This window comes from Neodiprion lecontei, chromosome 3 (assembly GCF_021901455.1).
Source record: "Neodiprion lecontei isolate iyNeoLeco1 chromosome 3, iyNeoLeco1.1, whole genome shotgun sequence".
In the NCBI taxonomy this organism is placed as follows: domain Eukaryota; kingdom Metazoa; phylum Arthropoda; class Insecta; order Hymenoptera; family Diprionidae; genus Neodiprion; species Neodiprion lecontei.
Genome location: NC_060262.1, coordinates 27,124,928 through 27,152,889, shown reverse-complemented (window position 1 = coordinate 27,152,889; position 27,962 = coordinate 27,124,928). Strand labels below are relative to the sequence as shown.

The window sequence follows — 27,962 nt, the reverse complement described above, 5'->3', positions numbered from 1 at the left end:
CATCCCGCTGGTCGGGACTCCCAAATAGCAGTTTAGCATTCCCGATGGAAATTCAGTGCGTATACCTGTGAATAAGTTGAATTCAAAAACGTTCGACAATTCATTCGACTATCGATAGGACCGAGTGGGCAGTTTACGATACCTCGACTGGAACGGGTAAGGTACATAACCTCACAATCATAATAATAACAAAAGCGACGCGACGTATTTTTATAATGAAAACCCGCGTTTTCTCACATTTTGTGGTCAGATTTATCAGTACAATATGTGATGTGTAAGTGGTAGCTAAAAAAATTTCGATAATTCAAAATAATGGGTGACATTAGAGCTGGCCTAGACGAGCTAAAACTTGATCCAGTCTTGTTTGCCAACGTCAAATACTACGTTAGCGGTGAAGCAGACCCCAAGGTGAAGTAACTCAATATTTATTGCCGCTTCTTTAAGCACTGCCAGCTTTCAAATATTCTCTAATATTACGCGCGATAATTTCGATATTTTGCATTTACGAAACTAAATGACGTATCAACAAAGCGTCTATAAGCAGTTTACCAATCTCATGAATACATTCGAGTTATATTCACGTAACCAGAACATTTGACAGCTTATTTATTTTTTACTTACTCATGCACACTTGTATGAGCACATTGTAAGGTTTTGAAAAAATTAGTTATGGTAGGTAGGTTAGGGTATTATAAAACTTTGAACTGCAATCGATAGATCAAAACTAAGCACCGCACCACATCGGTTCAGGAGATCTATGTAAATTCTGTCAGCACATTTATCTTCGCCGTTATTTCATTTCAGATATTAAGTTTATTGCAAGAAGGGGGAGCGGAACGATCTAATTATTTCAGCGATTTTGTAACTCATCTTATCGCGGGCCATGAGGCATTGGAAAGTGATATCTCTGAAGCTAAGGATCTTTACGAGATACCAGCTGTTACGCAGGACTGGATTCTGTACTCTGTCAAGTGCAAGAAACTACTCCTGTATCCTATTACGCTATCCATATTGGATTTATGTCTCCTAACTGATAATATTTCCAAATTTCAATTGATCTATTTCTTGTTACGTACTTTATTGTATCATTGTTTGAATGCTATATGTCTGTGTATACTTTATCCTTAATTCGTAAATTTCTTAGACCGCAATATTTTTCTCCGGAAGAGAACCAACTATTCTCCAATGTAAGAGCATGTGTTTCCCAAGTAAGCCGTGCAGACAGCAGGTCCATCTGGGCTATGATAACGCTTCAAGGTGGCAAATGTCAGCTACGATTAGATCGCCACTGTACGCATTTAGTGATTGGTAAAGCTGACGGCGCAAAGTACGAAGCAGCTACAAGACACCGCATTAAAATTGTCACGCCAGATTGGGTAACGGACTGTTGTCGAAATAGAAGTCGCATTGGTGAAATCGAATATCATCCTAGACTATTAGTATATCCATCACCAAATAGTTCGACTGCTCTTATTACTGGCTTTATGGATGAAGATTGTGAGCTGAATGCGGTTCAACAGGAACAGGATAGAACAAAGGCAATGTTGGAAAAACTGAAACAACGGATGCCTTGGAATCAGCCTAATACGTCAATTACCTCAACATCTGCACAAAATTATAATGCTGTACGAACTTCTGTGCAACAGGTTAGTATACAAGGGCCCAACACCATTAGTGCAGCTAACATGCAGCAGCAGTTCTCACGGACAACAACTCAGAGTAGTTTACCACACGTTACGAATGTCTCGTCGGGTAATGTGCCAAATACTTCCACTTCGGCATCTTGGCACCCGCAAACATCGCAAATGAATAATGTTCAAATGAAAAATGTCCTGCAACAACAACAACAACAACAACAACAACAACACCAGCAGCAGCAGCAACACGAAGCGCCACATCCACAAATTAATATTCAGCAACAGCAATTGATACATCAACAGCAGCAGCAACAGTTATCTCAACAGCAGTTGCTGAGTCAACAACACCTCAGTCTGCAACAGCAACAGTTAAATCAACAACAACATTTAGCAGCGCAGCAGCAACAGATCAACCAACAACACCAACAACAACTGGAACAGCAGCAACTGACTACCCAAAAACAACAACAAATGGTTCAACATCAGCTACCATCTCAGGCACAGCAATTATTAACATCACAACACAAACAACAAATAAATCAACACCAGTTAATTTCACAACAGCAACAGCAGCAGCAACAACAACAACAACAACAACAACAACAACAACAACAACAACAACAACAACAACAACAGCAGCAGCAGCAGCAGCAGCAGCAGCAACAACAACAACAACAGCAGCAGCAGCAGCAACAACAACAACAACAACAACAACAACAACAACAACAACTTGGTCAGCCTAGACAGTTGACTTCACAACACCAATTGGGTTCGCAGCAACAACATATAAACACACAACAGCAACAACAGTTACAATTATCTTCTCAACAACAACAGCTGGCTCTTCAACAGCAACAACAACAATTGGCGCCACCACAACAATTAGGGCCGCCACCACCATCAACTCCGCAGCAACAACCGCTCACTAACGAGCAGCGTCAACAGTTACTTTTGCTGCAGCAACAACAACAGCAACAACAGAAAATACAACAAATTTCTCAACAGCTTCAACAGTCAGCCCCTCAAAGTACGCAACAATTTGTGATTAGAGACGGACAGTTACAACAGCAAAGTGCATCTCAACAACAATTGATATCACAAAATCAACAGGGTCTTATCGTTCAGCGAGATCCTCAATGGCAACAACAACAGTATCATTTACAATTGCAAAGGCAACAGCAACAGCAACAAATTGGCCAACAGCAAAGACCTGGAGGTCAGTGGACCCAGCAGCCGCAACATCCTCCAAGACAACTAATACAACTTGATGCGCAAACTCATCAACATTTACAACAAATGGACCCGACGCAGAGAGCACAATTTATTCAGAAAATACAGAAACAGCGGAATTTGATATTGCAGAGACAAATGCAAAATAGACAAGCGCAGCAAGGGCCTCACATAGCAGTTATCAGGAGTCCTGGAAAACCAGGTCAGCCAGGAGGATTGCAATGGGTTCAGCAACAACATAGAGCTCAGTTGATGGGACCTCAAGTAGGACCAGCTCCAGGACAAAAACCAATGATACCGGGTGCTCAGCCTCCGGCACTCACACCAATAAACTCATCAAATCCAGTTATAGTACAAGCAGCCCAATCTGTCCCAGGTGGCCAAACTACACAACCTGGTCAGGTGTTTCAGCAGGGCCAACCTCTGACACAGCAACAGCTGACTCAATTGCACGTGCAGAAACAACAACAAATAGCAAGATTACAACAGTTGCAACACTTACAGCAGCAGCAACAGCAGCAACAGCAACAGCAACAGCAACAGCAGCAAGGGCCACAACAAGAACCTCCGTTAACGCCGTTGTCAGGAAATTCGCAAATACCACCTGATCAACAGTTGGTTGTCAATGCTAAAACAAAAACGGCACTTGCCAACATGCTTACAAGTAGACTTCAAGGCGGTGCTGCTGAAGGTAGTGCTGCTGGTCAACTTCGGTTGATGACTGCTCAGCATAGACCACCTCCGCCACCTTCGCAGGACCCTCAGTTGCTAGCCGCTTATCAAAGAAGAACACTCGGAAACATTACAAACGGTGCGCCGCCAGGTGCACCTGTAAAAATGCCATATGCAGTTGCTATTCCGCCACCACGAGCGCAGTTTTACGGACACAATCCAAACTTGAAATGTATGTATAGTAATTTATTGAAGATCTTCGGGACTGTTTTACAGAACCGAAGCAGTTTTTTACCCTGCAATTTTTACTAGAAAGATTTTTGTATATGAGTAAAATTATTCTTTAACCCCACTTCCGAAGTTTATGACAAGTTCTTGAAAGTATAGATAAATTTCTTAAACTGTAAGTTTTATTCGAAATTAAATTGATCTACAAGGAGTGAATATTAACTTGATTCGGTAGTGTTCAACTTCACTAAACATATTTTTATACTTTCTGATAGCATCCGATAAAAAAAAAAAAATGAGAATACATTTAGTTCAGTGCACCCCAAATTCTATATTGCTGCTGCCAAATCTAGGAAACTGATACTGTCTCGTATTTCAGTTTTCTGAATTAAAATAAGCAATGCCCATCTGATTGGAAACTAATGCGTAAAATTTCTCTTTTACAGTACCACCAGACTTGTTTCTTCTTGGTTGCATTTTTGTAATCGTTGAATACGATACTCAACAGCCAGATGAGGTTCTAAATTGGAAGCAAGTAATTGAGCGACACGGGGGGGAAGTCGAAACGCAGTATTGCGCTCGTGTAACTCATATCTTAGCCATGACGCAAAAACACCCGATAGTGAACCAAGCTCTGCGAGAAGTTAAGCGCTGTGTCAGTGCACATTGGCTGTCCGATGTTATTGGAAAGCAGCAAGTTTTACCACCTTGGCATGCACTGCATTTTCCCACCCCATTCGGCTTGCAAGAGTTGCCTTGCACCAAACACATTGTGTCTTACTCTGGATTTGAGGGAGAAGAAAGAGCTAAGGTTAAATTTATGCTAGAAGCATTAGGAGCAAAACATACTAGTTACTTCTCTAAACACAATACGCTGCTTATCTGTAGAAGGTAGGTCAACAATGCATGGTTCATTTTCATGCAGATATTACTGTTTTTTCATGACCGTTTGAGAACGTTTAACCACGAGAAATGAACAGGGGTTGTGATATTCTGGGTGGCTAATGCTCAAGGAGAATTGTTTTCAATTATTTTCAAATTTCAGACCCGATGGACCAAAATACAAAAAAGCCAGAGAATGGCAGACTGGAGTAGTTAATGCACAGTGGATGACTGATTTGTTGTGTGGTCAAACCAGCGCGCTTCATCAACCTGAAGCCACAAAATACCAGCAATTCATCCTGGGCAATCCATTCCGACTGGATTATTCCTTAGTGCCTCATCTAATGGGTATGTATTTGACGTTTAAACGAAGAAATCAACTCACAAATAAAAACTTTGAGACCAGTGAGTCACTACTGAATCAAGTATCCCTGATATCAGTCATGCTATAAGTGTCATAGTCAATCGTCAGCAGTCGTACATCGAATACTTTGTAGTTTTCTAAGGAAAATTTCTAGGTGAATAATTTTCTTATTTGTTCCTGTGAAAGTATTAATTAACTTCTGTGGATTAACAAACGAAAATATTGAATATGTATTGGGGTTGTATAATTGAAATGAATGATGTTTAAACTTTCTGGGCAGGTGCTTGGAAAATGCCAATCAACATAACACAAGAATCTTATGACAAAGTCAAACAAGTTGGTCAAGGTCCTAATGCAATGAGGAAAAACAAAAAGCCCCGATTAGATGGGCCGTTACTAAATAAAGACCCACATCTTTTGGGCCTTGACGAACAAATAGTTATTAGCAATCCAGACCCACCACCACCTGATAAACAGCCTAGAATACTATTTTCTGGGATAAACCCTAGGAAATATGCAAAGGTGATATGTACATCTTGATTAGTTTTTTTATTTTTCTCGACACATTCATAGATCAAATAATTGAATTAAACTGTTCATTGATGTTTTCCATTAACAGAGAATCCGAGAACTTGGTGGCGCCCTGGCTGTCAATTGGCGTGATGCGACACACCTTGTTATGTCTGCACCATTTCGTACTGTAAAACTATTATGTTGTATATCTCATTGTCAGCATATAGTTACGATACAGTGGCTCGTTGATTGCTTTACGAAGAACACGTTCGTAGATGAGAATCCTTATGTACTCGGCAGCCTTGAATTTGAGAAAAATTTCAGCTGCAACATTGAGAAAGCCCTTGCCAGCCCCAACAGAGGAAGTGTACTTAAGGTACAAATATGAATTTCATAACTGACAAGTATTTTTTTTCATAGTGTTCAATTGATATTTAGTCTTCCATCCATCTAATCAACGTTTAAAATAATTCTATTTTTTTCCATAGTAATATCTCCACTTTCTTTTTTCTTTCTGCTTCCGAGAAATAAATTGGATTGAAATAATAAAGAATATCTTACCTTCGATACAGGGTAGGATATTTTATGTAACACCTAGTGTTATACCGTCTCCATCGGCATTCGCTGAAATAATTGAAAGTGCAGGTGGCACAATAGAAAAAACGAGACGATCTCTGAGCCAAATACAAGAGTTGAATGCGACCAGACTGACTTACATTATTGTGACTCATGAAAACGATCTCCATCTGCTTGCTGATGTTTTACATGCTAATATCAGTAAGTATTTCATTTCATTTGTAACATCTAACATGAAACATTTGCACCCAATTTTTCTTGAATAAGGAAATCATGTGATAAAATCTATGTAACCTGAACCCGCATTTCCCATAGCAAATTGTAGTTTAGTGTCATCACATACGTTTCTGTTTCGTTTTTAACACAACAGCTTCACAAACGGATATATTTTGTAACTTGAACTAAATAATATTAGCTGGATTTAAAAATGTTTCATCCTTATCGCACAGGTGTGTTCAGTGCTGGAATTGTTTTTGAAGCCGTGGCGCGGCAGTGTTTTCAGCCAGATGTAAGCCAAATATGATGGGACCAGCCAGAACAACTGTATTGACTCCCTTACTGCCAAATTATGAAGTCAGTGGTAAGTTTCTCTATAGATAAAAAACTACGAGCCTATTTTTTATTTTTTTTTATTGGGACAATAAATCGCGTGTTAAACGGTATAAAGACATATGCACCAAAAAGGCGAATTTGGTGGTAAAAGGGCGTATACAGAAGCACGTAAAACGTACGTCTACACTAAAATTAGTCGAAAAAGTGAATAAAGGTAAAAGGACTTTGTTAGGTGGATATGCTTTATCAACACCAAAATGTATTTTTTTTCATCTTCGCTGAACTGGCGCTATGTTAGCACACACGGTAAGTTCATCGTTCTTGTCAACCTGCCTCCTCCTGGTTCCCTCCCTTTACTGACGGTTACGGAATTGTTCCTTGTAATTCATTTTTCCAAATTGAATTGTAAGGGAGTCATGGTGCCAAAAGAACTGGACAAACGTAAGTGATTACCACTTAATTTTATGGTGATGGAATAAATAAAAGCAAAGCGTGTAGTGCTGCAATTGTTGAAAACAAGTTAACAAGAACAATGAACGTAACCTTATATTGTTTTTATGATTATTGGTATTGTAGTTGATGATCGGGCTATTCTCTCACGGCCATGAACTTGTTTTAATGGCCATGTATGCTGCTGAATAATTTAATCAAGTTTCGATATATTTCTTTGTAACTCATTTTTCTTTGACTATTATTGTATTTTTTCCATAGCTATGTTCAGTTCATAATTAAAAAATGTTACTTGACTGTAAACATTAGAGTGTTTCAAAAATGTATCATTTTCTTCAAACTATGAACTTTTTTGCATTGAAGAAAATGAAGAAACTGGTATTATCATTAGCGATTTCCGAGATATGAATTTTCGAAGTATTAAAACTTGACAAGTGGCACTTTTTCAGTTGTAAAAGTTTTCAAAAATTGACATTTGTTTCTTAGTCAACTGGATAGTTATTCAAGTTTCAATGAAATCTTGTACTTTCAGATACTGATGTGAAACAGTTAACATAGAATTGACCTTTAAGCAGTATAACCTTATGATCATTTATTAATATTTATGTTGTTGGGGTCTAAAGAAGGAAAATGAAATTTTGGTGAACTCGGAATTGCGAAAAATCTTATAAGATTTCTTTCACACCTACACATCTGCATGCTACGAAGGTTAGGTGTTTGATGAGTAATCATTAGGCATTCACTTCCCTGTACGGTGATATTGGGGTTACAAATCGAAGAGTTTAAGTATAAATAAATACTAGTTCAATCAGTGCAGACTAAATGTATTGAAAATCACGTACTACTTAGTCACAAGTTGTTCATACCCGCAACAAGTATAGTTTACAGAATTGTCAAAGAGGGTCATGAAAAAAATTTACACCTTATTTACAATGAAAAGTAGACCTATATTGATATATCATTACTGCAATAAATTGCTGAAGCTTTTATAAATACAATACTACATCGTCATAAGAGTCCTCGATATAAGAGAATTTCCCCTTTGTCCCGTTAGAGTGTATTTCATAGCTTCGTTCATTCTACTTCCGTATCTGAGGTCTTCCAACTTTGGCGCGTATTAAATTATGCAATCATATGTGTTTAATAGAAACTGTAATCGTATACATAACTTATCCTCTTGTAACGAGCAGTGGTGATGATCATCGACACACTCACACACGTGCGATTCCTGAGCTCTCCAGGCAATAGTGGAGAAATGCTCGGGCGACAAATTTCTTGGAATCCTATTCCCCTAACCGCCCTAACACTCTCTTATAACGAGGTAGTGCTGTATTGATATGTTTTGCCTATAACGGATATAATTAAATACATTAAATACTATTTCTTAAAGTATAATAGAATATAAAAATTACTAGCGAAAATTTGGAGTGAATGAGATAATTGCTAACATTAATCATTTTTTAGTGAATCAGGGCGAACAATTCATCAACGTAGAATTCTTTGAGATATTAGTAAATTCTGGTAATTTAGCAAATTCTTCCTAGTAAACCGAAAACAAAAATGCGTATGTTCTTCAGGTTGCAAGTTGCTGCTGGATCCAATTTAAGTATTTTGCAACATCTGTATAGACAACATATTGTGATAAATCGCATGCCCCTGTATCTCGATCAAGTAGTGACAGTGACACAACTCCTCGTAGGTGATATCTTTGCTTGTGTGAATCATACAATACAAGTCCTCCACCACTATCGCCATTGCAAGGTCCACTACCATCTTGCGACCCTCCACAGAAGGTTCGATTTGAAGTGATTTGCGCAAAATCTGAATTGCTCCTCAAGCAATCCTCCTTGAAGAAGAAAAAAAATGACTAATGCCATTACCATATGCTTGCTTTAATCCTGAACTAACAACTATTTATTTCCTTCCAACGTTTCAAGCAATTCATAGATCGGATGTCAATCCCAAGACAGATTTATCTTTGGACAAAAATACATACTGTTTTAAGTGTTTCTTCATATTCTTTGTTTACTCCCAAATTTACCATAAAAAACAAAGAGCAGGCTTAAAAAGCAGAATCTTGTGTATTTTAAACACTCAAGCATTCAAAAAATTTGTACAATATTTATGTGTTATAGAAAACAATGATGGTTGCTACCTGTGATACAATAGGCACTCTGGCCATCCTAGGTTCTGCTGTGACTGGATTTCCTAGTTCATCTCGACCCCACCCAACAACAAATCCAGTTTTGCCAACAACACTTTCAATCTGGGTAGGTCCGGCCCATAAGCATATTGGCAAAATTAAATTTCCAAATGTGACTGTCTCCATCAGTGTAATAACTGCGAGATCACTATCGAAAAGTGCTCCGCGACGGCCGTATTCGGAATGCAATGCAAATTCCGATACCTCGTATGTTACCGAGGTTTTTTCAGCCCAATTCCGAAGTCTATACCGTCCAACGACTGCCAATAAAGTACTCGCCGGCAGTTCTTGGCCGTTGCCACTTTTCAAGCAGTGAGCAGCTGTGAAAAGAAAAAAATATGTGCGTTGGTGGTAGGCAAGTTTTATATCAAGCATGTTAATCCGGCATCCAAGTAGCCTAGTTTTACATTTCATTTGCACATCAACTTTATCAAATATAAAAGAAAAACGAATCCATAATAATAATATTAAAAATATTATTCAACATGAAATATTGATATTTCCGTGTCAGCAGAGTACAAGACTCGATAAAAAATCGAGAATTCGTTTCTATCAAATTCGTATTTTTAGAATTCTACCTATGCTAATTTACGTAGACCAGAGTACGCCCTTGAAGTTGCTTGTTTAAAACGAGAAAAAAAATCTAAATTTAGTTATCTTCTTGAATTGTCGAAATTAAGTGGTTCTCGGTCTCTCGGAAAATAGTATGACAATGCTTTTGACATGCCTGTTTTATACAGTTGTCATATTATTGTTTTTATAATGAATGAAAATTGAGAAATTAACTGTTTTTTGTATGTGATTCACATTGATGGTGAATTGGTGTACTGTATATTATAAATTTTATCTCTTATCTCACACAGTCGGTACCATCTCAGAGATTTTCATCATATAGATCAATGATAAATTGCATAATACATATGAACCTCTAGCAAATAAATTCCACTTTATTTTTATAAGAGATATAGATAAAGTAATTGAAACGGTAATCTAATATAATGTATAAAAATGGTAATGTTAAATTAAATAACGAAACTGATATTTCAAGTTTCAATACGTATAAACTTTGTGAATAATAAAACGTAATCAAATGTTATTGATATAGTTGCCCCATAATTTAAATTTAATCCTGCCATATGATTCGCCATTTTCACTTACCTGTAAGTACGTGTTTGTTGCTAATAAGATTTCCGGCACATTGAAATTCCAGTTTGATTCTTGACACAAAAATCGCAACTAACCAGGGCCAGTCTCCAGGCTCTGTTCTTTCTCCTTTCGAAATCAATAAATTTATGTCACTTTTACTCGAACGTCCACAAATATTGTCATCTACCGAATCTCGTGGCAATATATCGGATGCAATGGGTTTCAACGAAGCCTCTGTCATATTCACCGCGCTCTCACTAAATGAAGGTGCGAAAGTTGACGACGTTACTGGCATCGTATTCAAAATTTGCACTTCAATTTGTGGTGGCGGATTTTGCGGTTGATCAGGGACTATCCCAGGAGGATATAAAATGTGCTCTAATGTAATCGATGTAACAATTGGTCCAATTGCTAGAACAGAGTTTGGAAATCTGAATCCGTTTTATTTTTACAATATAAGGTATACCTCTAAGGCTCTCAATCCAGGCTGAAAATTTCTACATACATTTATTACTAACAAACTTATTTGAATTAATCTATTACCTCGTCTTCCAGAACAATACTCCTGGTTATTGAACAAAATTCTCGTAAGAAGCGGCAGTGGATGTTGTAGTGGAAAATGCAAGCGATAATTCAAGGGCCTGCCTTGCTGTACTGCCTTGACCGCTAATTCCCTTCGCTCTGCTAATTCCAGCTTACCTACGTAGTTCTGTAAGATAAAAACCCTTGATTCATCATAACTGACTGCTAATTTCTTGAAATTGTCGCACTTCCTAGCTGGTTACGAGAAGTACAATTTTCAAGCACGTATCTCCACAAAAACAATAAATATCGTGATTCTTAAAAAATAAACATTGATCGGGTGGGTATTGAACACAAACATGAAAATTGTAATCATATCTGACCACTGGTAACCAGTTTCAATTTCAGAAGACATCTAGTGAAAATCACTTCCATAAATGTGCTACCGGAAAACATTTGGTTTCATTTCACATAATAATATCTTACCGTAGGAAGACCTATGGCAACGCTTAATCTCATCATGACATGTAGTGAAACGCCTTTTGGGACATTATGTATCTCTATGCGACCTTCAATGTCTCCGGTGGTCTCATTTCTAACATATCGAAAGACATTTGGACATGGACTATGAATTTGACCAAATCCTATTCCGATGAGGTGGATGAACAGTCCCAACGCTATGATCACTAGGTATTTGCAGTGCATTCTGAAATACTGTATCCACAATTGATTGAGTTTTAGTTTCGCAACTAAATGATTACTTTATATATTTAATTGTCAGAAGTAAAACTACAAGTCCATTCTTATACGTTTATACATACGTGAGTAATGGCCTTGCTTTTATCTCGAATGATCATCACAGAACGGGAATATAATCTTTTATAATAATTTCATCGCAAGGACCAGAAATTTATAATATTTGGAAAAAAGTTATGGTCAAACCTGATCCAATGAGTTTGTATTTGATCAAGAGATTATAGCGTATATACCCTTACGAAAAATTTTACTAAACAAATTTGTAAAGTAAATACGATGTTTCATAAAAATTGAAAAAAAGCGGTTGCCCGAACTCTCCCATACTGCAAAACAGTCAGCTAATAATTTTCCGTTCAAATTTGTTCTAGATTTCAACAATAAACTAATAACAAATTAATTTCACGTAAAGATATTTCGTAATTCAATACCACATCGCGAAGACACTTTATCAAATAAGCTGCACCTTAAGGGTTCTATATTTTCATAGCAACACGAGATAAACGTTGACTATAAAAAAAACTCGGTGAAACTGATGTATTTTCTTTCACAGAAGAATAATGTTTGTCAAAATCATTTTTTTTTGTTTGTTTTTTCGCATCTCACCTACATGCATATTTTTTTACACTGCCGCCTAATCTTAAAAAACCTTTTTGAATATAACACGAGCATGGATCATGTTAACTATAATGTTTTGCACTAAATTCCACGGTTTTAGAATTTGCGTAAACAGCATGGTTTTTTCAACAGCCTAAAAAATGAGCTTGAGTGAAACCTGTTTTCCAAATTCTGACCTCAATACACTGGCTAATTTGATTCATGATTGTAAAGAGTAGACAATTGTTAGTCCAATATTGAATACTTGCAGACAATGTTATTTTACCACGTATCAATCCTGTAACTTCATCACTTTCGTCTAATCCAGATTAAACATCATGTACGAAGCGTGATATGAAGCAGTAATCCGCACGGCTAGCATTTCACTACAATATTCAGTCCAGCATCGCAATCGCGTTTTTTCCGATTTTCTCTGTGGATTGAAACGTGAAATAGCTGCGTTATCCCGACCGTTTTTTTTTTTTTTTTAATTATTATTATTTATTTGTATACTTATTTGAATAATTAAGGTTCACCGTCGATTCGAGATATCCCTGGTCGAATGTACTGCGAAACACTGCAGCTGCACAGCGACAAGAGGAAAAAGATCGCGCGGTTTCGTCTTCCAGCCGAAAGTCAAAGAAGGGAATTGTGTCGCGCTCTTGTCCGATCTGCATTTTGTATTTGCATACGTGAACGTCTCCATATGACTAATTGATGCAGATAAGTAAAAACAAAACACACAGCCGTGTATCCCCCGCAATTGTATATTCTCACGGATTTTTAATATTATATTGTGTACCTACGCATGATCAAAACGACGCATACACAATGTTGCTTCAATGTTGATACCAGAAGACCGCACAATTCTCTATCCTGCTATGTACTGGGGACTTACTGAGTGATTATCATGATGTTTACCATTATAACAGGATTACCGCTCTGGTTGTTAACGGTCCTGTCGTATAAGGATTTCTCAATTTATACTTGTATCGAGTAACTCTGAAAGCAGACACATTGGTCCAGTCCTCCCGGTATTATGGGGGGGGGGGGGGTTCCCCGTCTTATTGTCATAAGAACCTGTCTTCTATCCAATTGACGTGTACAAACTGCTCATTTTGTTGGAAATGTTTTTCTGGTCGTTGAAGAAAGAGTTTACGGAAAATCTGGACTTTGGAGATCTAATAATTCATGCCCAAAATTAATTCACATGTTTCATTTGTAAGATGAATGGATAATTATAAAAATCCATCACGAATATGACAGTTTAAAACGTCGTAATTTCATTTCGATTACAAATTCCGGTCTAATGTGAAACAGGTTACAACTGCATATATTTGCCGATATTCTGAAAACAAATTTGTCGTAAAATATGAAAAATTGTACATAAAAAATTCAAGCTGAGTTCGATGTTTACGTCTGATTACTCGATCACCTCGAAACGCGTCGCCGGAAGAGAAAAAAACGCCCCTAAACGCGTCGCGAGGAAAAAGAAGAAGCGTCGTGTTTCGAGGTAATCGGGCAAGCAGATGTAAATATCGAACGCACTATTATTACTCATTATAATGGTCCTGTTTCTTTGTGTTTCCATTTTATAGCTATTCACTATAGTTTAAATCATCCATAATGACGATTTTGTTTATGCATATATTGGTTTCAAGTCGTCACGGATGAGAGTAAATATAGAGAACTTGAACATGCATTGCGACGTAATATCTGCATTGCCCTATGTAGATATATGCGAAAACACAAAAAGAAAAGCTGAAATCGTGCACGTAATCGCGTTTCCTTATTCTTATTGCCTCACACATGACTTCATAGATTACTAGACTAATTGGAGAAGTACCACATTAGAAGTATGCATATGGATATTCATACACATGTGATTATGTGTACAACGGCTGAGACCAACAATTGCTGTTGAACATTCTTTCTGTATAATAATGTAGTAACATAAAGCGTGGGCAACTTCACCGTACGCAAAATACTGTAAATGTGACTCTGGGCTAAGGAGCGTTAAGTCTGACGCACGTTACTTAAAAAAAGTTTAGAAACCGGTCCCCTGACCTTTTTTCTCCTCTGCAAAAGCCGTACCTATATGATCATATGTAAGGGGAATAACACTCAAAGTTTCAATACCAATACGTATGCAGATGTATATTTATTTCGCGTAGAGACAAACGATAGGAAAAGTTTACTATAAATACATACAAAAACTGATATAAAATTTACTCGTGTGTAAGGAAAATTCTTGGTACAAAGTAGATGATTTTTTGTGATGCATTATTGGTTATAGCATCGCATCAGTAAGTCGTGTGTGAGAGCAACAAAAGCTTGTACGAAATTTGCGAAAGCTTCCCTATAATGAAGGAATAGTTGTTCACAATATGTATTACCAACTATCTTACAGCCTGTTTGATTGCTTGGCCTTTACACACAAGGTGCTAAAGAATTATCAGTAATATTTTTTGGATAATTACGAAGGATTGTTTGAATCGTGAGATTGTTGAAAAGCTTTATAAGTTACAAATCGGTATGACAATCCGTCAGGATTATTTAAAATAATGCGGAAGCTTTCTTTCTGTAATTCTATCAGTCCTAATACCGCAATTTCCAAATTTCTGCTGAAAACAAGATCCACTTTGTAATCTCGCTGTGATTTCATTATAATCATTATAATTAAATCTAACTTTCACAATCGTTTTTGAAATAACCCTTCGAAGCGACTTGTGGGTAATCGCGCGGTAATGCGCAATCGACGTCTGCGCAGATGTTACTCATTTATACGTTGTAATTTCGGGATGTATAAAAACATAACCTTCAATGTTTGACACCCTGAGATCCTGACCGTGTCCTAAATGTTATTCTACGAAGCAAATAGAAGATCGGTCATTTTCATAACATTGGATCATTAGCCGTATAGGGTTTGATATCGAAAGACATCGTACATAATACTCGCGTAAATAACTAACAATGGATGAAATGGAGTTGGAACATCCTGGCGAGGACGAGAAAAATGACAGCGATTTCCTTTTGGACTCTGATGGAGAACAGGGTAATAATCTTGATAATTCCAACTACAATATGATAGAAGACGAAGCAGATTTTGAAAAAGAATTAGGAATGGATGACAATGATATTGACGACGACAGCGATTCTGATGACGAAGAGGCTAACGAAGCAGAAATCAAACTCTTGAATGCTAAGCTGGAAGAAAGTCCCTATGATTATTCTAGCCATGTTGCTTTGATAACAAAATTGCAAGAGATGGGCGAGAAATATTCAGATCAACTGAAAAGTGCCAGAGAAGCTATGAGCTCCAAGTATCCTCTTAGCTCTGAACTATGGCTTTCCTGGTTGCGAGATGAAATCGGCTCGGTTAAAACCAGCGCTGAACGAGAGGCGGTCACAAAGTTGTGCGAGCGAGCAGTAAAAGACTATCTTTGTACGTTCCATTTGTTTTTTGTATTTCACCTTTATTATCCTTTAGAATTCCTTTTTCTCCTAAATTTTTCACATTATTCATGTAATCATAAAAGTGCAGAGAACAAAGGCAATTGTTTCATTCATACCGTAGGCACTGTTCACATTATCCTGTCACAATCTATAGAACACACAAATTTTTTTGCAATGGCTAGGTGCATTACAACTTTTTTGCTCTTTTATTTATAGTTTTTTTTTTTTATAAGGGAAAAATCAACTCTTTGAACAACCTGTAATTGTTGAAAAAATATTTTCTATTTAGATTATAATGAAATTGTAAGAATATATGAAAACTTGTGTAGCTCAATCGAAAACTAACTAATTTTCATTATAGATGAGAGACATAATATGTCATGATCCAATATTTCAATTTATTACAGCTGTGGAAGTTTGGTTGGAATATCTTCAGTTCGCTATAGGAAGTTTGGGTACTGCTACTGACGCTGCTACAGATATTAGAAATTTGTTTGAACAGGGATTAACCTGCGTTGGCTTGCACGTTACCAAAGGCGCGATCATATGGGAAGCATTTAGAGAATTTGAAAATGTGTTAGTTTTAATGGTAAGACTATCATCAAACACAATAATCAAAATCTATCAATACTTTTAATTTAAATCAAATTTTGTAGCATGATTATTATTTCACAACAAGTCTGAACAATCATTTATATTTTCAGATCGACGCATCTAACGAGTCGGAGCGCAAAGAACAGATAAATCGCGTTGGCTCTTTATTCAGACGTCAGTTAACATGTCCTCTACTTGACATGGAGAAAACGTATGAAGAATATGAAGTGTGGCGCGCTGGCGACGGAACACAAGCAACCCTAGACGACAATGTTGTTTTAACTGGCTATGAACGAGCGTTCGCAAAACTGAACTTGCGTTTACCTTTTGAAGAAAAACTTATTTCAGCTCAAGGTGAGCCTGAATTATTAGATGCCTTTAAAGCATATCTACGTTTTGAAAAACAACACGGAGATCCAGCACGTGTCAATATACTTTACGAACGAGCCATAGCTGAGCTTAGTTTGGAAGGTTCGCTGTGGCTGGAATATATTACATACATGGAAAATAATATAAAAATCCAATCCATTTTGGAACCACTGTACGAAAGAGCTACTAGAAATGTACCATGGTACGTAGTAATTTGGCAAAAATGGTTAAGAGCCTATGAAAGATGGGATAAACCATTAACCGAAGTGCAGGCATTACTGGAGAAAGGTTTAATGGCTGGTTTCACATCTGCTGAAGAATATCGCAGTATGTGGCTGACTTACCTTGAGTATCTACGTCGCAGGATTGATCTATTCCCAGATGACAAGAAAAAACTCTTGGAAATTATCAGAGAAACATTCAATCGCGCTTGTGAATATTTGGCAAAAGCATTCGGTCTGGAGGGCGATCCCGGATGTGTGGTATTGCAGTACTGGGCCAGAACCGAAGCAATTCATGCAAATGACATGGAAAAGGCTAGAACCTTGTGGGCTGATATACTCTCTCAAGGACATTCCACAGCTGCTGCCAGTTGGTTGGAATATATTGGTTTGGAAAGGTACTTAATGATTTGATAAGTAATATATCATATTTCAAAACTCTTTACGGGAACATCTAGAAGATCTAGAACGTCATTATCTCAGATGCGATTAAAAATAATAGTCCAGCTTATACCAAGTATACAAAAGTTACTGTATTCAATTTGTTCTAAAATGTAATCTAAAATAATCAATGATTCCATTTTTATTCAATGTTCCAGGTGTTACGGAGATACAAAGCATCTTCGTAAATTGTACCAAAAAGCACTGGGATCTGTCAAAGATTGGCCAGAGAGCATAATCAATGCTTGGTTAGATTTTGAGCGGGATGAAGGGACATTGGAACAGTTAGAATCCTGTGAGGCGAAAACAAAAGAGAAATTAGAAATGGTTGTCGAAGAGCGAAAGAAGGTGCAAGCTGCTGCTTTGCCACATGAAGTTACGTCTGCACCAGCCAAACGGGCAGGCAAAAGAAAACCTGAAGATACAGGTAGATGGAAAAACTTGCAAGGATCTCCGAATAAGCAAGGAAAGTTTGAAGCAACTACGAGGCCAAAGCTGAAGGAAAGCGTTCTAAGTGTGGAGAATAAAATAACACCACCACCTGGCTATAAGCCATCCAAAGACGAATCCAGCACCAAGCCGAAACTTGCACCACCGCCAGGATATAAGTCAAAAGAAGTTGAAAAGATGGATGAAGATAACTCGCGCACCGTTGATGAGAGAATAACCGTTTTTGTTAGCAACTTGGACTACAATGCAACGGAAGATGAAGTAAGAAACGCCTTAGAACCTGCAGGACCAATTACTCTTTTTAAAATGGTACAAGATTTCAAAGGTCGCAGTAAAGGGTTCTGTTACGTGCAGCTTAGCAGTGCAGTGAGTATTTAATTCATTACCTGCACGATAGGTTGACAAAGATGACCTAATTTTCATACATGATGAAAGTAAAACTACTGGTCAAAAATTTGCAGTCATAATTTTTTGTTACAGGATAGTGTTGAATTGGCACTTAAGTTAGATAGAACACCAATTAACGGCCGACCCATGTTTGTTTCTCGATGCGATCCTGATAAAACAACCAGAGGACCAGCATTCAAGTATAGCTGTGGATTGGAAAAGAACAAACTCTTTGTAAAAGGTAACATGTTACTGTCAACTCTTGTCTTCCCAATTTAGAAGTCTTAAAGTCAACAGATTGTGTTGTGAAAAAGAAAGTCAAGTTGCATACATTTCTTGGAAACCCATCACGTTTCTGCTGAAATTGAAAATTACGGAAAAGGTGGAACAAAATATGTTAAGTCGCATTATGAAATATGTTCAAAATGTATTTTTCGAACATTTGCTTATGGAACAGCAATTACCTCAACTTCTTTTACCCAAAGGTCTTCCTTTGACGATGACAAAGGAGCAAATTGAAGAACTCTTCGGTGCTCATGGTATCCTAAAGGAAGTTCGCCTTGTAACGTATCGCAATGGGCACTCTAAAGGTATTGCTTACATTGATTTTAAAAGCGAAGTTGACGCGAGCAAAGCACTGATAGCTACTGATGGAATGACCATAGAAGACAAAGTAATCAGTGTTGCTGTCAGTCAGCCTCCTGAACGCAAAAAGGGATCGATCAATGACGTTAGTCTTATTAAATCTCTTGGTGGAACAACCACAAGCCGAACTGGTTCCAATGCGCCAAAAACTATGCTTTCTATGATACCACGCAGTGTGAAACCTCTGTCTAAAAATGGCGATGCAGGAATATCAGGTAACGTTGTTGGCAAGGAATCACTGAGTAATGCAGATTTTAGAAATCTGCTACTTAAGAATAAAAAATAATTTGACGCGATGCGCTGCTGCAGTTATTTTGAACCTTCTCGTCAAGAATCTGTCCCTTGAAGTGTTGATATTATATTCTTAACATTTCAGTGATTACAATCATCATAGCGTGAGAAAAAGATAAAAATTATAATTAACGGGACTTGTTTACACAAGGTGGCGTCGATCAAAATCCACGAAAGCATGTGGCTATGTCTAACAGTTTTGCTAGTCTATGCATATAAATATTTATTATATTCACAGGCTCGTGCCTGTCGGTTTTTTACAGTTTTTAATGCTATCTGATAAACTAAAAATCATGCACCAAGTGAGGAAACATCCATCGCCTAAAATTCCCGTCGATATTATGATGTTTTCAAGTAAAGGTAACTCATTATAAGATGCTGAATGTTCTTTAGTAGCAGAAATCTCAGTTGACCTCGCAGATATAAATTGAGGGAAAAGTGAAGATTGATTATTAGTTACTAATTGAAATGTCCGCACAAGCCCTAAATTCTTCCTGCGGACCACAGCCGAGAGCCCCTGTAACGAAAGTATTCTTTTAGTTTTTATCAAATTGAGGACATTCATCATATAAAAATTTATAGTGATACGTATAACTTGTCATATTATGCAGTAATCCCACTGCGTTATGGGAAAACGTATTGCACAAGTCCCGGCGAATCAAATTGAAATTTACCTGTTCCATCGCCACAATCGCCCCAGTTATTTCCGGCTACGTATCTCCATTGGAGTACGCACTGCTCACAGGTCATGCGAGCAGGTAGTCTGTAGTTGACCTCAACAAGGCCTGGTCCAGATTGCGGGTAATACCTGGACTTCCCGTCTACCCCAATCAGAATATTTTGATTCAAACATTCGGCCGTCACTTCGATACCGCGTTGTTTCACCGGACACACCCGAAACTCAAAGTATCCTTTGTGGAACGCCGTTATTTCTACTTTTATCGGGATGATAGAACCGGCGCGATATTTCCTCACTATTATCCCATTACCGTATTCACCACCCGTTTCATGTGGTCGAGGCTGAAAATATCACACAAGAATTGAAACTTTCGTTAAACGCTAAATTGATTTTACGACTTTGTGAGTCGTTGGTAGTACATACCTATATACATGTGTTTTGAGGTACTTCCCAATTTACCTTACTGCTATTTACACCATTATTTCTATGCAGATAAGGAACCTACCTCTTGTAAATTCCACGCATCTCCACACACTCCGCATTTTCCGTTGTTCACGCCCCATTGTATGCCATAACCGCCACAATACCCCTGGTTATCGTCGTGATCAGGTGGATTGTCAAACCCGTATCTCCACATGGATGCTCTAGACGGAGGTTCGATCAATCTTCCATGTCCCGATACATCGTAGATTAAAACATTACCCAGTATGAAAAGTTGGAACACGTAGTAATACATCTTTTTACTTGTTGGAGAATACCTAAAATAATGAAGTATTCTCTTGACGTATTACAATAGGATGCACTACCCTTTAAGAGGGGCCTTAATTATAAAAGTTTCTGATAATCTTAATCGCCTGATTTGTGCAGAAAACATCAGCGAATCGGAGCACACGTAATTAAACAACGAGCTTCGCTCTTGGAAAAATACTTTAATGCCACTGCGGCTGATCTGTCTCGTTTTATATGCACATGGATAATTGATCAGGACGAAACATCTTGCACAATCGTAATTCGTCACTATGTAAGTTTCTAGCTATAAGGAAAAGTCCCACTTAGCGCAATCCGAAACCGCTCAAACATCCTGTTGATGATGTTCGTGGTATAAAATATCCTCACCACTGATCCTTACTTGTTTGAGTCATAATTTGAGTTACTTCGCGTCGTCTTTTCACAAACCATGAGATTTTTGTATTCTCATTACTTATCGCCTTTCCAAGTGTGACGATAATTGCAAGTACATGGTATTTTGCACGGGCTTCTGTCTGTTACTTAAAACTCACGTGGCTCGTACATATGCCATATAGTAAAGATGCTCTTACGATTATCTGGATCGTGCTTAGTTCTAATACTTTCTCAGTCAAATATTGAGGATGAATATCGCGTACCGAGTATTTTATAATTCTAAGAAATATCACTGCATTGAAAAAAGATATCAATCAAGAACCAGTTAAACTATTTTCACGCTCAAGCGTAACGTTGACTCACAGTGGTCCAGGTTGTAATTAATACGGCTATAAAACAACTACTCACTGGATTCTGAACGAAATCCATTCAAACGTTCTACCCTCGAGTTTTCGGGCTCCTGTTTACAATAGCAGAGTCAATAATGTGCATAATCGTACGGTAGATTACATATGGCAACTTATAAAAGTATAACGGGTTCTGATTAGCGGGAAGTCTACTTGTATAGTGATATACCTGCGGGTTTTTGGCTGACTACAATATCAATCGTTTTTAGAATTATTTTAAAAAAAGATAACTTATACTTCAGGGTTGAAAAGTGCTACCTATAATCGATTGGCCAGTAAATGATCTGTTTCCTTCTGAAAATAGCATTATTCAAATTTTTTACAGTAACAAGTGGGTGTATATTCATCGCGTAGGGATAAAAATGTATAAAAGAAGAAGATAGAAAACCAGATTATAAAATCATCAAGAATTCTGATGTATTCTTATTCTCATGGGCTTCCATACTTGGAAATTTTCTGTATTTCACCTTTGTGAATTTAAAAAATTCTATGTCAAGTAGACTTCGAAGTCTTTAAAAATTCGATATTCTGACGCTTCTGAATGCTATTCTTTCTACATTTTACCCCGATCTATATACACTATTTTCATTCGCATCATTTGTTTATGTTCCTACAATAAAATAGTCTACATACGAAGGCTAATATTCCGAAAGTATAAATCTCTCATGCGACATTGCAATTTTAGACTAGTCGAAAACTTTCCCATTCGTCCGATTTTCAATTCTTCTTAATAGGGATTACACTCATAATGCCACTATTCAATGCCATCGGTAAATTTACAATCACCTTTCAAAGTTCACGTGGAATCCATATATTCTCCATTCGAATTCAGAGATAAGGGGTAGAGTTGGAAGTAACACAATAAAAATCGGAAGGTGAGAAGACAATGGCGTAGAATTTAATCGAAATCGCCAATTCGCATGAGGTATAATACTGTGCATAGTTGAAATATAGATAAGTAATTGTCAAAATCTTCTTGTCGAGTGATTATTCGCCAAATATTAATTAGCATTCAAAGATGTAAATTTGACAAACTGGTGATTTTGAAAACAATAAGAATTCAAATGTAAACATATCATCTACACACTACATTCTTTAACGGTGCTTGAAGAGACGAAATTCTTAATACAGTAAACAGTTTTATTTGATAAATATGTGCGTACAAGTCATAGGATAATACAGGTCAACAATGAGACAATGAAAAAATGGAATACACTTAGTGGCTAAGGCGGTATTATTATTATTGTAGTATTATTTGGAGTAGTATTTAATGAAATTTTACGAAATAACGGTACTACATATCAATTCGATTTTCCTAGTAGTACATAGTAATTGTTACAACTTCTTTCTTGTTTATTGACAAATTGAGTGTCACTTGTAACGTGTGTTATGAATAGTAATGCCATACATCAATTATCGTATGAATATAACTGGTGGGCGTCCGATACCCAGTTTGAGTGTTTTTTTTTTTTTTTTTTTTTACGAAAAATAATTTTAAACAACTTTATGACAAGCACAGCAAAGATATCCAAGGACTTAACAAACCGAAGAGTCAATAAGCGCATGTTCTTTCAGATAATGGCGTTTTAGTTGGTCTCGCAGATATAAATTGAGGAAAAAGTGAAGATTGATTATTAGTTACTAATTGAAATGTCCGCACAAGCCCTATATTCTTCCTGCGGACCACAGCCGAGAGCCCCTGTAACGAAAGTATTCTTTTAGTTTTTATCAAATTGAGGATATTTATTACATAAAAATTTATAGTGGTACGTATAACTTGTCATATTATGCAGTAATCCCACTGCGTTATGGGAAAACGTATTGCACAAGTCCCGGCGATTGAAATTGAAATTTACCTGTTCCATCGCCACAATCGCCCCAGTTATTTCCGGCTACGTATCTCCATTGGAGTACGCACTGCTCACAGGTCATGCGAGCAGGTAGTCTGTAGTTGACCTCAACAAGGCCTGGTCCAGATTGCGGGTAATACCTGGACTTCCCGTCTGCCCCAATCAGAATATTTTGATTCAAACATTCGGCCGTCACTTCGATACCGCGTTGTTTCACCGGACACACCCGAAACTCAAAGTATCCTTTGTGGAACGCCGTCATTTCTACTTTTATCGGGATGATAGAACCGGCGCGATATTTCCTCACTATTATCCCATTACCGTATTTACCACCCGTTTCATGTGGTCGAGGCTGAAAATATCACACAAGAATTGAAACTTTCGTTAAACGCTAACTTGATTTTAGAACTTAATGCATCGTCAGTACCATGTGTATGTGTTTCATGTTGTATACCAATTCGCATTACTATTATTTACATAATTATTTATATAAAGTTGGAAAACCTACCGGAGTCAAATTCCATGCATCTCCACATACTCCGCATTTTCCATTATTCTTACCCCACTGGACGCCATAACCGCCACAAAACGCTTCCTGGTCATTCTCGTCACTTGGGTTATTAAAACCATACCTCCACATAGACGCCCTGGACGGAGGTTCGATAAGTCTTCCATGCCCCAATACGTTGGAGAACAAAACACTACTCAGTATGACAAGTTGAAAAGCGAAGCAATACATATTGCCTTGATGGGGAACGCCTAAAACAATATACTAGAAAAAATTTATCAACAAGCTCCCATCTATATACAGTATCACCAGTTATATGCACAAGACTCCATTTATTTATGAAGGAAGATAGTCCGGACCGCCAGTGAGATGAGGATAAGGCTTTGGAATAATTTAATATTCCATACATTCGACTTACAATTGAATTCGTTTGTAGTTTTCAACTCAATTTTCAGTATTATGGGAAAGGTTCGAACAAATGCTGCCAACCAGAATGCACCACGCTTTAAAAGAGAACCTAAGCCTCGATTGTCAAACCCTTGACGAGAACTCTACAAAACTGCGCGTGTAAAACACAAACGGATGGGATCGAACCTGATAAAACAACTGGTTTAACTTTTCGGAATCTACCGTTTTATACTAGATAGGGGTAGGTCATTAGGGCAAGATGTCTTGCATAATCGTAAGCCGTCGAGGACATCACTTTACAGCCATACAAATAGAAGCTCCAATTTGTCTACTGGATGTATATGTCAGTATACGTTTACACGCGGGGCAATCTGATTGTGAAACCGCGACACTTTAGCGAGTAGGTACTCCAAATAAATATTGGAATTACCGCGGAAAAGTAGTCACCAAATAGCCTTATTTGTATCAATGAATTTCGACACTTCTTATTTGTGTATAACCAGCTTGCGGAAACCATATTTACTAAATTACCACAGTTATTAAAACCCTCGCTAAAGGTCACAATGCATGTGCAGAAGCTTGTTCAGCTGTCTCTTACTCGTAATGCGTTCGGTCGGTGGCACAATTGTGCAAGAACGCCTTGTAATAGTTCCTTCTTTAGTTTACTTCTTCATATGTTATTTTACTTTATTCCATGATGGGATATCTGCCTAAACTGGATGATAAACATGGGATGTTCAGGGAACGTTATGTTTTCAGGTGAGTCAAGTCAATTCTTTGAAATTTATGACCGTTACGAATCAACCATTCGTGGCCACGACCAATTTTCATGTGCACATATCATCTTTGTAGCTGACCATTACAGATCACTTCAGCAATTTTGGAAATTTTGGTGAAGATGAACAAAGATTTCACAGAGTGGAAACAGAAAAAAAATTCTGCTAAATACAGGTTAAAGACTTTCAGTATGTATAATTATGCAAATATATGCATTATTTTTTAGAGAAATTGGATAATCTGGAAATATATAACTATATTTTGTAAGTACGTAGTTGCAGAAAATATCATACAATACAGAGCATTTATAAAGAAACCGAAAAACTGACAAATATGTTATGAAGAATCATTATTGCTGTAATACATATATGTATAAGTTCGTGTCGTAATCAAGGAACTTTGACGGAAAAGAACCCAACCGCCAATTATCGTGAATTTCCTCGTGTAAGTTTCAAGTAATTGTTACTCATTCTTTCTGGTTTGTGGCACACTTTTTATTAGCCTGCATGAAGATTTTGAAAAACGGAAAATTTCCAGGTCATTTTCACGCTTGTTGGTCAAGTCCGATAACAATATTGCTACTTTATAAGTACATAAATCTGAAGAATTAAATATCATTTATGATACGTGCAGCAATAACGCTGCCGTTACTGTTCGGATACAGTCATCGGAAGTTGGCAGGATATCCAGATATCGATGTTTTTTACGCACCAATAGTGCCGAGGCCAACTAATTTTGAAACAACCCGCAAACATGTCCCAGGAATGAAGAAACCGGAGAGTCAATAAGAGCCTATTGCTTCACGATCAGACAATGAAGGCACTGCTAGTGATGGATAATTTTCTTTGGTAGCAGACGTTTCAGTTGGACATTGAGACAGTATTCGTAAGTATATGGCCCAGAAACATTAAGTCTTACTAATTGTAATATCCGCACAAGCCCTATATTCTTCCTGCGGACCACAGCCGAGAGCCCCTGTAACGAAAGTATTCTTTTAGTTTTTATCAAATTGAGGACATTTATCATATAAAAATTTATAGTGATACGTATAACTTGTCATATTATGCAGTAATCCCACTGCGTTATGGGAAAACGTATTGCACAAGTCCCGGCGATTGAAATTGAAATTTACCTGTTCCATCGCCACAATCGCCCCAGTTATTTCCGGCTACGTATCTCCATTGGAGTACGCACTGCTCACAGGTCATGCGAGCAGGTAGTCTGTAGTTGACCTCAACAAGGCCTGGTCCAGATTGCGGGTAATATCTGGACTTCCCGTCTGCCCCAATCAGAATATTTTGATTCAAACATTCGGCCGTCACTTCGATACCGCGTTGTTTCACCGGACACACCCGAAACTCAAAGTATCCTTTGTGGAACGCCGTTATTTCTACTTTTATCGGGACGATAGAACCGGCGCGATATTTCTTCACTATTATCCCATTACCGTATTCACCCCCCGTTTCATGTGGTCGAGGCTGAAAATATCACACAAGAATTGAAACTTTCGTTAAACGCTAAATTGATTTTACGACTTTGTGAGTCGTTGGTAGTACATACCTATATACATGTGTTTTGAGGTACTTCCCAATTTACCTTACTGCTATTTACACCATTATTTCTATGCAGATAAGGAACCTACCTCTTGTAAATTCCACGCATCTCCACACACTCCGCATTTTCCGTTGTTCACGCCCCATTGTATGCCATAACCGCCACAATACCCCTGGTTATCGTCGTAATCAGGTGGATTGTCAAACCCGTATCTCCACATGGAGGCTCTAGACGGAGGTTCGATCAGTCTTCCATGTCCCGATACATCGTAGATTAAAACATTACCCAGTATGAAAAGTTGGAACACGTAGTAATACATCTTTTTACTTGTCGGCGGACACCTAAAACAATAATGCAGTATATATGTTGAAATTTTACTATTATACCGAATGACAAGTATGCCATAAATTCCCGCTTTGCCATACAGTATTACTATTTCAGATCTCTGATTACACGTAACAATATAATTAGATTTGTTAACAGATTCAATCACGATTTTAGGCATCCGAATTCATTTAAATTGCAGTTTTCAGATTTATTTTTAACGTGTGACCGACGAACGATTGATACAGGCATGATACAGTTGTACGACTAAAAGTAGCTCAAGCTGTAATAAGCTGCCTTAAACACAATCGCGATTCTGTAATAGTTCCCGTAATTAGAACACCAAGAATTGAGCTTGAATCAATTCAGACGTTGACTCATAAATTCACATGATAAATTTGAATTTCGCACACTAAACAAGTCATATGTTCCACCAGATTGATAGATGCATCTTCTGTAACATTCGTCTGTGAAATTAGTTGAAGGTATTTTAAAAAAGAATGAAACAGATTCACTTACCTTATACGAGTATAACTTTTCATTAACCAACTTCTGTTTTAAATGTTCAGCTGCCAATGAAAACGCACCACGCTTTATCAACGATCTTGATTCTCAATTGCCAAAACTCTGAGAGAGAATTCTTGACTATTCCAATTGCTCGACATATACGCGTAAAAGACAAGTGGATCGGAGTAAACTTGATGAAGCAACCAGTCTATTTCACCTCAATACTTGCCTGCTACTGCGGTCAACCTGTCCCGTTTTGTATGATGTAGGGGTAGGTCATTGGGACGAGTCGTTTTGAACGATCGTCATTCGTAGAGTGTAACTAACGTATTTCCACAATTTTTCCAAAAATTGTGAATATTTTTTAAACATCAGTGGGTGGTTAAAAAAAATGTTTATTCAATCCGCCATAAAAAATTAATACTACCTTGTCAACTTTAAATTCATATTTCAATATCACACATTCTTGCCTTCAATAAACAAAATCGTGGATATTCCTTTTTCTCTTGATTTATACCATGACTAAGTTTATATACGTGAATTTTTGTTGATTTGTACCAGGTGAAGCTATAAGTTTTAATCTATGTTAGGTAGAGTGACAAATAGTTTTTCTTGTACATATGTACAGAAAATACAATGAACAACAG

General features: G+C 37.5%; 6 protein-coding genes across 13 annotated transcripts; 2 read left to right on the top strand and 4 right to left on the bottom strand.

The window, feature by feature from the left end:
* Positions 1-156: 156 nt before the first annotated feature.
* On the top strand, positions 157-6,682 carry LOC107219888 (PAX-interacting protein 1). 2 transcript variants are annotated; one of them, XM_046734737.1, is made up of 10 exons: positions 157-408; positions 805-989; positions 1,145-2,210; positions 2,355-3,771; positions 4,214-4,658; positions 4,813-4,997; positions 5,294-5,535; positions 5,633-5,902; positions 6,099-6,303; positions 6,552-6,682. In XM_046734737.1, exons 1-10 carry the CDS (start codon positions 313-315, stop codon positions 6,623-6,625), a joined length of 4,185 nt encoding a protein of 1,394 aa, XP_046590693.1. In that variant the 5' UTR covers positions 157-312; the 3' UTR covers positions 6,626-6,682. The 2 variants fall into 2 exon arrangements, with proteins under 2 accessions (XP_046590693.1, XP_015513725.2); XM_015658239.2 differs by having other exon boundaries at positions 1,145-3,771.
* A 46-nt stretch (positions 6,683-6,728) lies between these two features.
* On the bottom strand, positions 6,729-13,319 carry LOC107219863 (serine protease gd). 7 transcript variants are annotated; one of them, XM_046734750.1, is made up of 8 exons: positions 13,132-13,319; positions 12,862-12,996; positions 12,595-12,758; positions 11,462-11,695; positions 10,997-11,162; positions 10,466-10,864; positions 9,260-9,627; positions 6,730-8,950 (listed from the first exon to the last, which is right to left on the bottom strand). In XM_046734750.1, exons 4-8 carry the CDS (start codon positions 11,678-11,680, stop codon positions 8,678-8,680), a joined length of 1,425 nt encoding a protein of 474 aa, XP_046590706.1. In that variant the 5' UTR covers positions 11,681-11,695; positions 12,595-12,758; positions 12,862-12,996; positions 13,132-13,319; the 3' UTR covers positions 6,730-8,677. The 7 variants fall into 7 exon arrangements, with proteins under 7 accessions (XP_046590710.1, XP_046590706.1, XP_046590709.1 ...); XM_046734753.1 differs by having other exon boundaries at positions 11,462-11,689; positions 12,612-12,758; positions 12,839-12,996; positions 13,132-13,318; XM_046734751.1 differs by having other exon boundaries at positions 11,462-11,689; positions 13,132-13,318.
* Positions 13,320-15,110: 1,791 nt separating this feature from the next.
* Positions 15,111-19,184, top strand: LOC107219900 (squamous cell carcinoma antigen recognized by T-cells 3). Its single transcript, XM_015658255.2, has 6 exons — positions 15,111-15,770; positions 16,189-16,370; positions 16,486-17,363; positions 17,565-18,222; positions 18,337-18,484; positions 18,729-19,184. The coding sequence occupies exons 1-6, from the start codon at positions 15,299-15,301 to the stop codon at positions 19,172-19,174; spliced, it is 2,784 nt and encodes a 927-aa protein (XP_015513741.2). The 5' UTR covers positions 15,111-15,298; the 3' UTR covers positions 19,175-19,184.
* A 22-nt stretch (positions 19,185-19,206) lies between these two features.
* On the bottom strand, positions 19,207-20,817 carry LOC107219862. Its single transcript, XM_015658204.2, has 3 exons — positions 20,364-20,817; positions 19,854-20,199; positions 19,207-19,696 (listed from the first exon to the last, which is right to left on the bottom strand). Exons 1-3 carry the CDS (start codon positions 20,592-20,594, stop codon positions 19,632-19,634), a joined length of 642 nt encoding a protein of 213 aa, XP_015513690.2. The 5' UTR covers positions 20,595-20,817; the 3' UTR covers positions 19,207-19,631.
* A 1,900-nt stretch (positions 20,818-22,717) lies between these two features.
* On the bottom strand, positions 22,718-23,976 carry LOC107219879. Its single transcript, XM_015658225.2, has 3 exons — positions 23,746-23,976; positions 23,244-23,589; positions 22,718-23,086 (listed from the first exon to the last, which is right to left on the bottom strand). Exons 1-3 carry the CDS (start codon positions 23,974-23,976, stop codon positions 23,022-23,024), a joined length of 642 nt encoding a protein of 213 aa, XP_015513711.2. The 3' UTR covers positions 22,718-23,021.
* Positions 23,977-25,827: 1,851 nt separating this feature from the next.
* On the bottom strand, positions 25,828-27,452 carry LOC107219861. The gene is made up of 4 exons (XM_015658203.2): positions 27,328-27,452; positions 26,573-26,825; positions 26,063-26,408; positions 25,828-25,905 (listed from the first exon to the last, which is right to left on the bottom strand). Exons 1-4 carry the CDS (start codon positions 27,348-27,350, stop codon positions 25,838-25,840), a joined length of 690 nt encoding a protein of 229 aa, XP_015513689.2. The 5' UTR covers positions 27,351-27,452; the 3' UTR covers positions 25,828-25,837.
* Between the last annotated feature and the right edge of the window lie 510 nt (positions 27,453-27,962).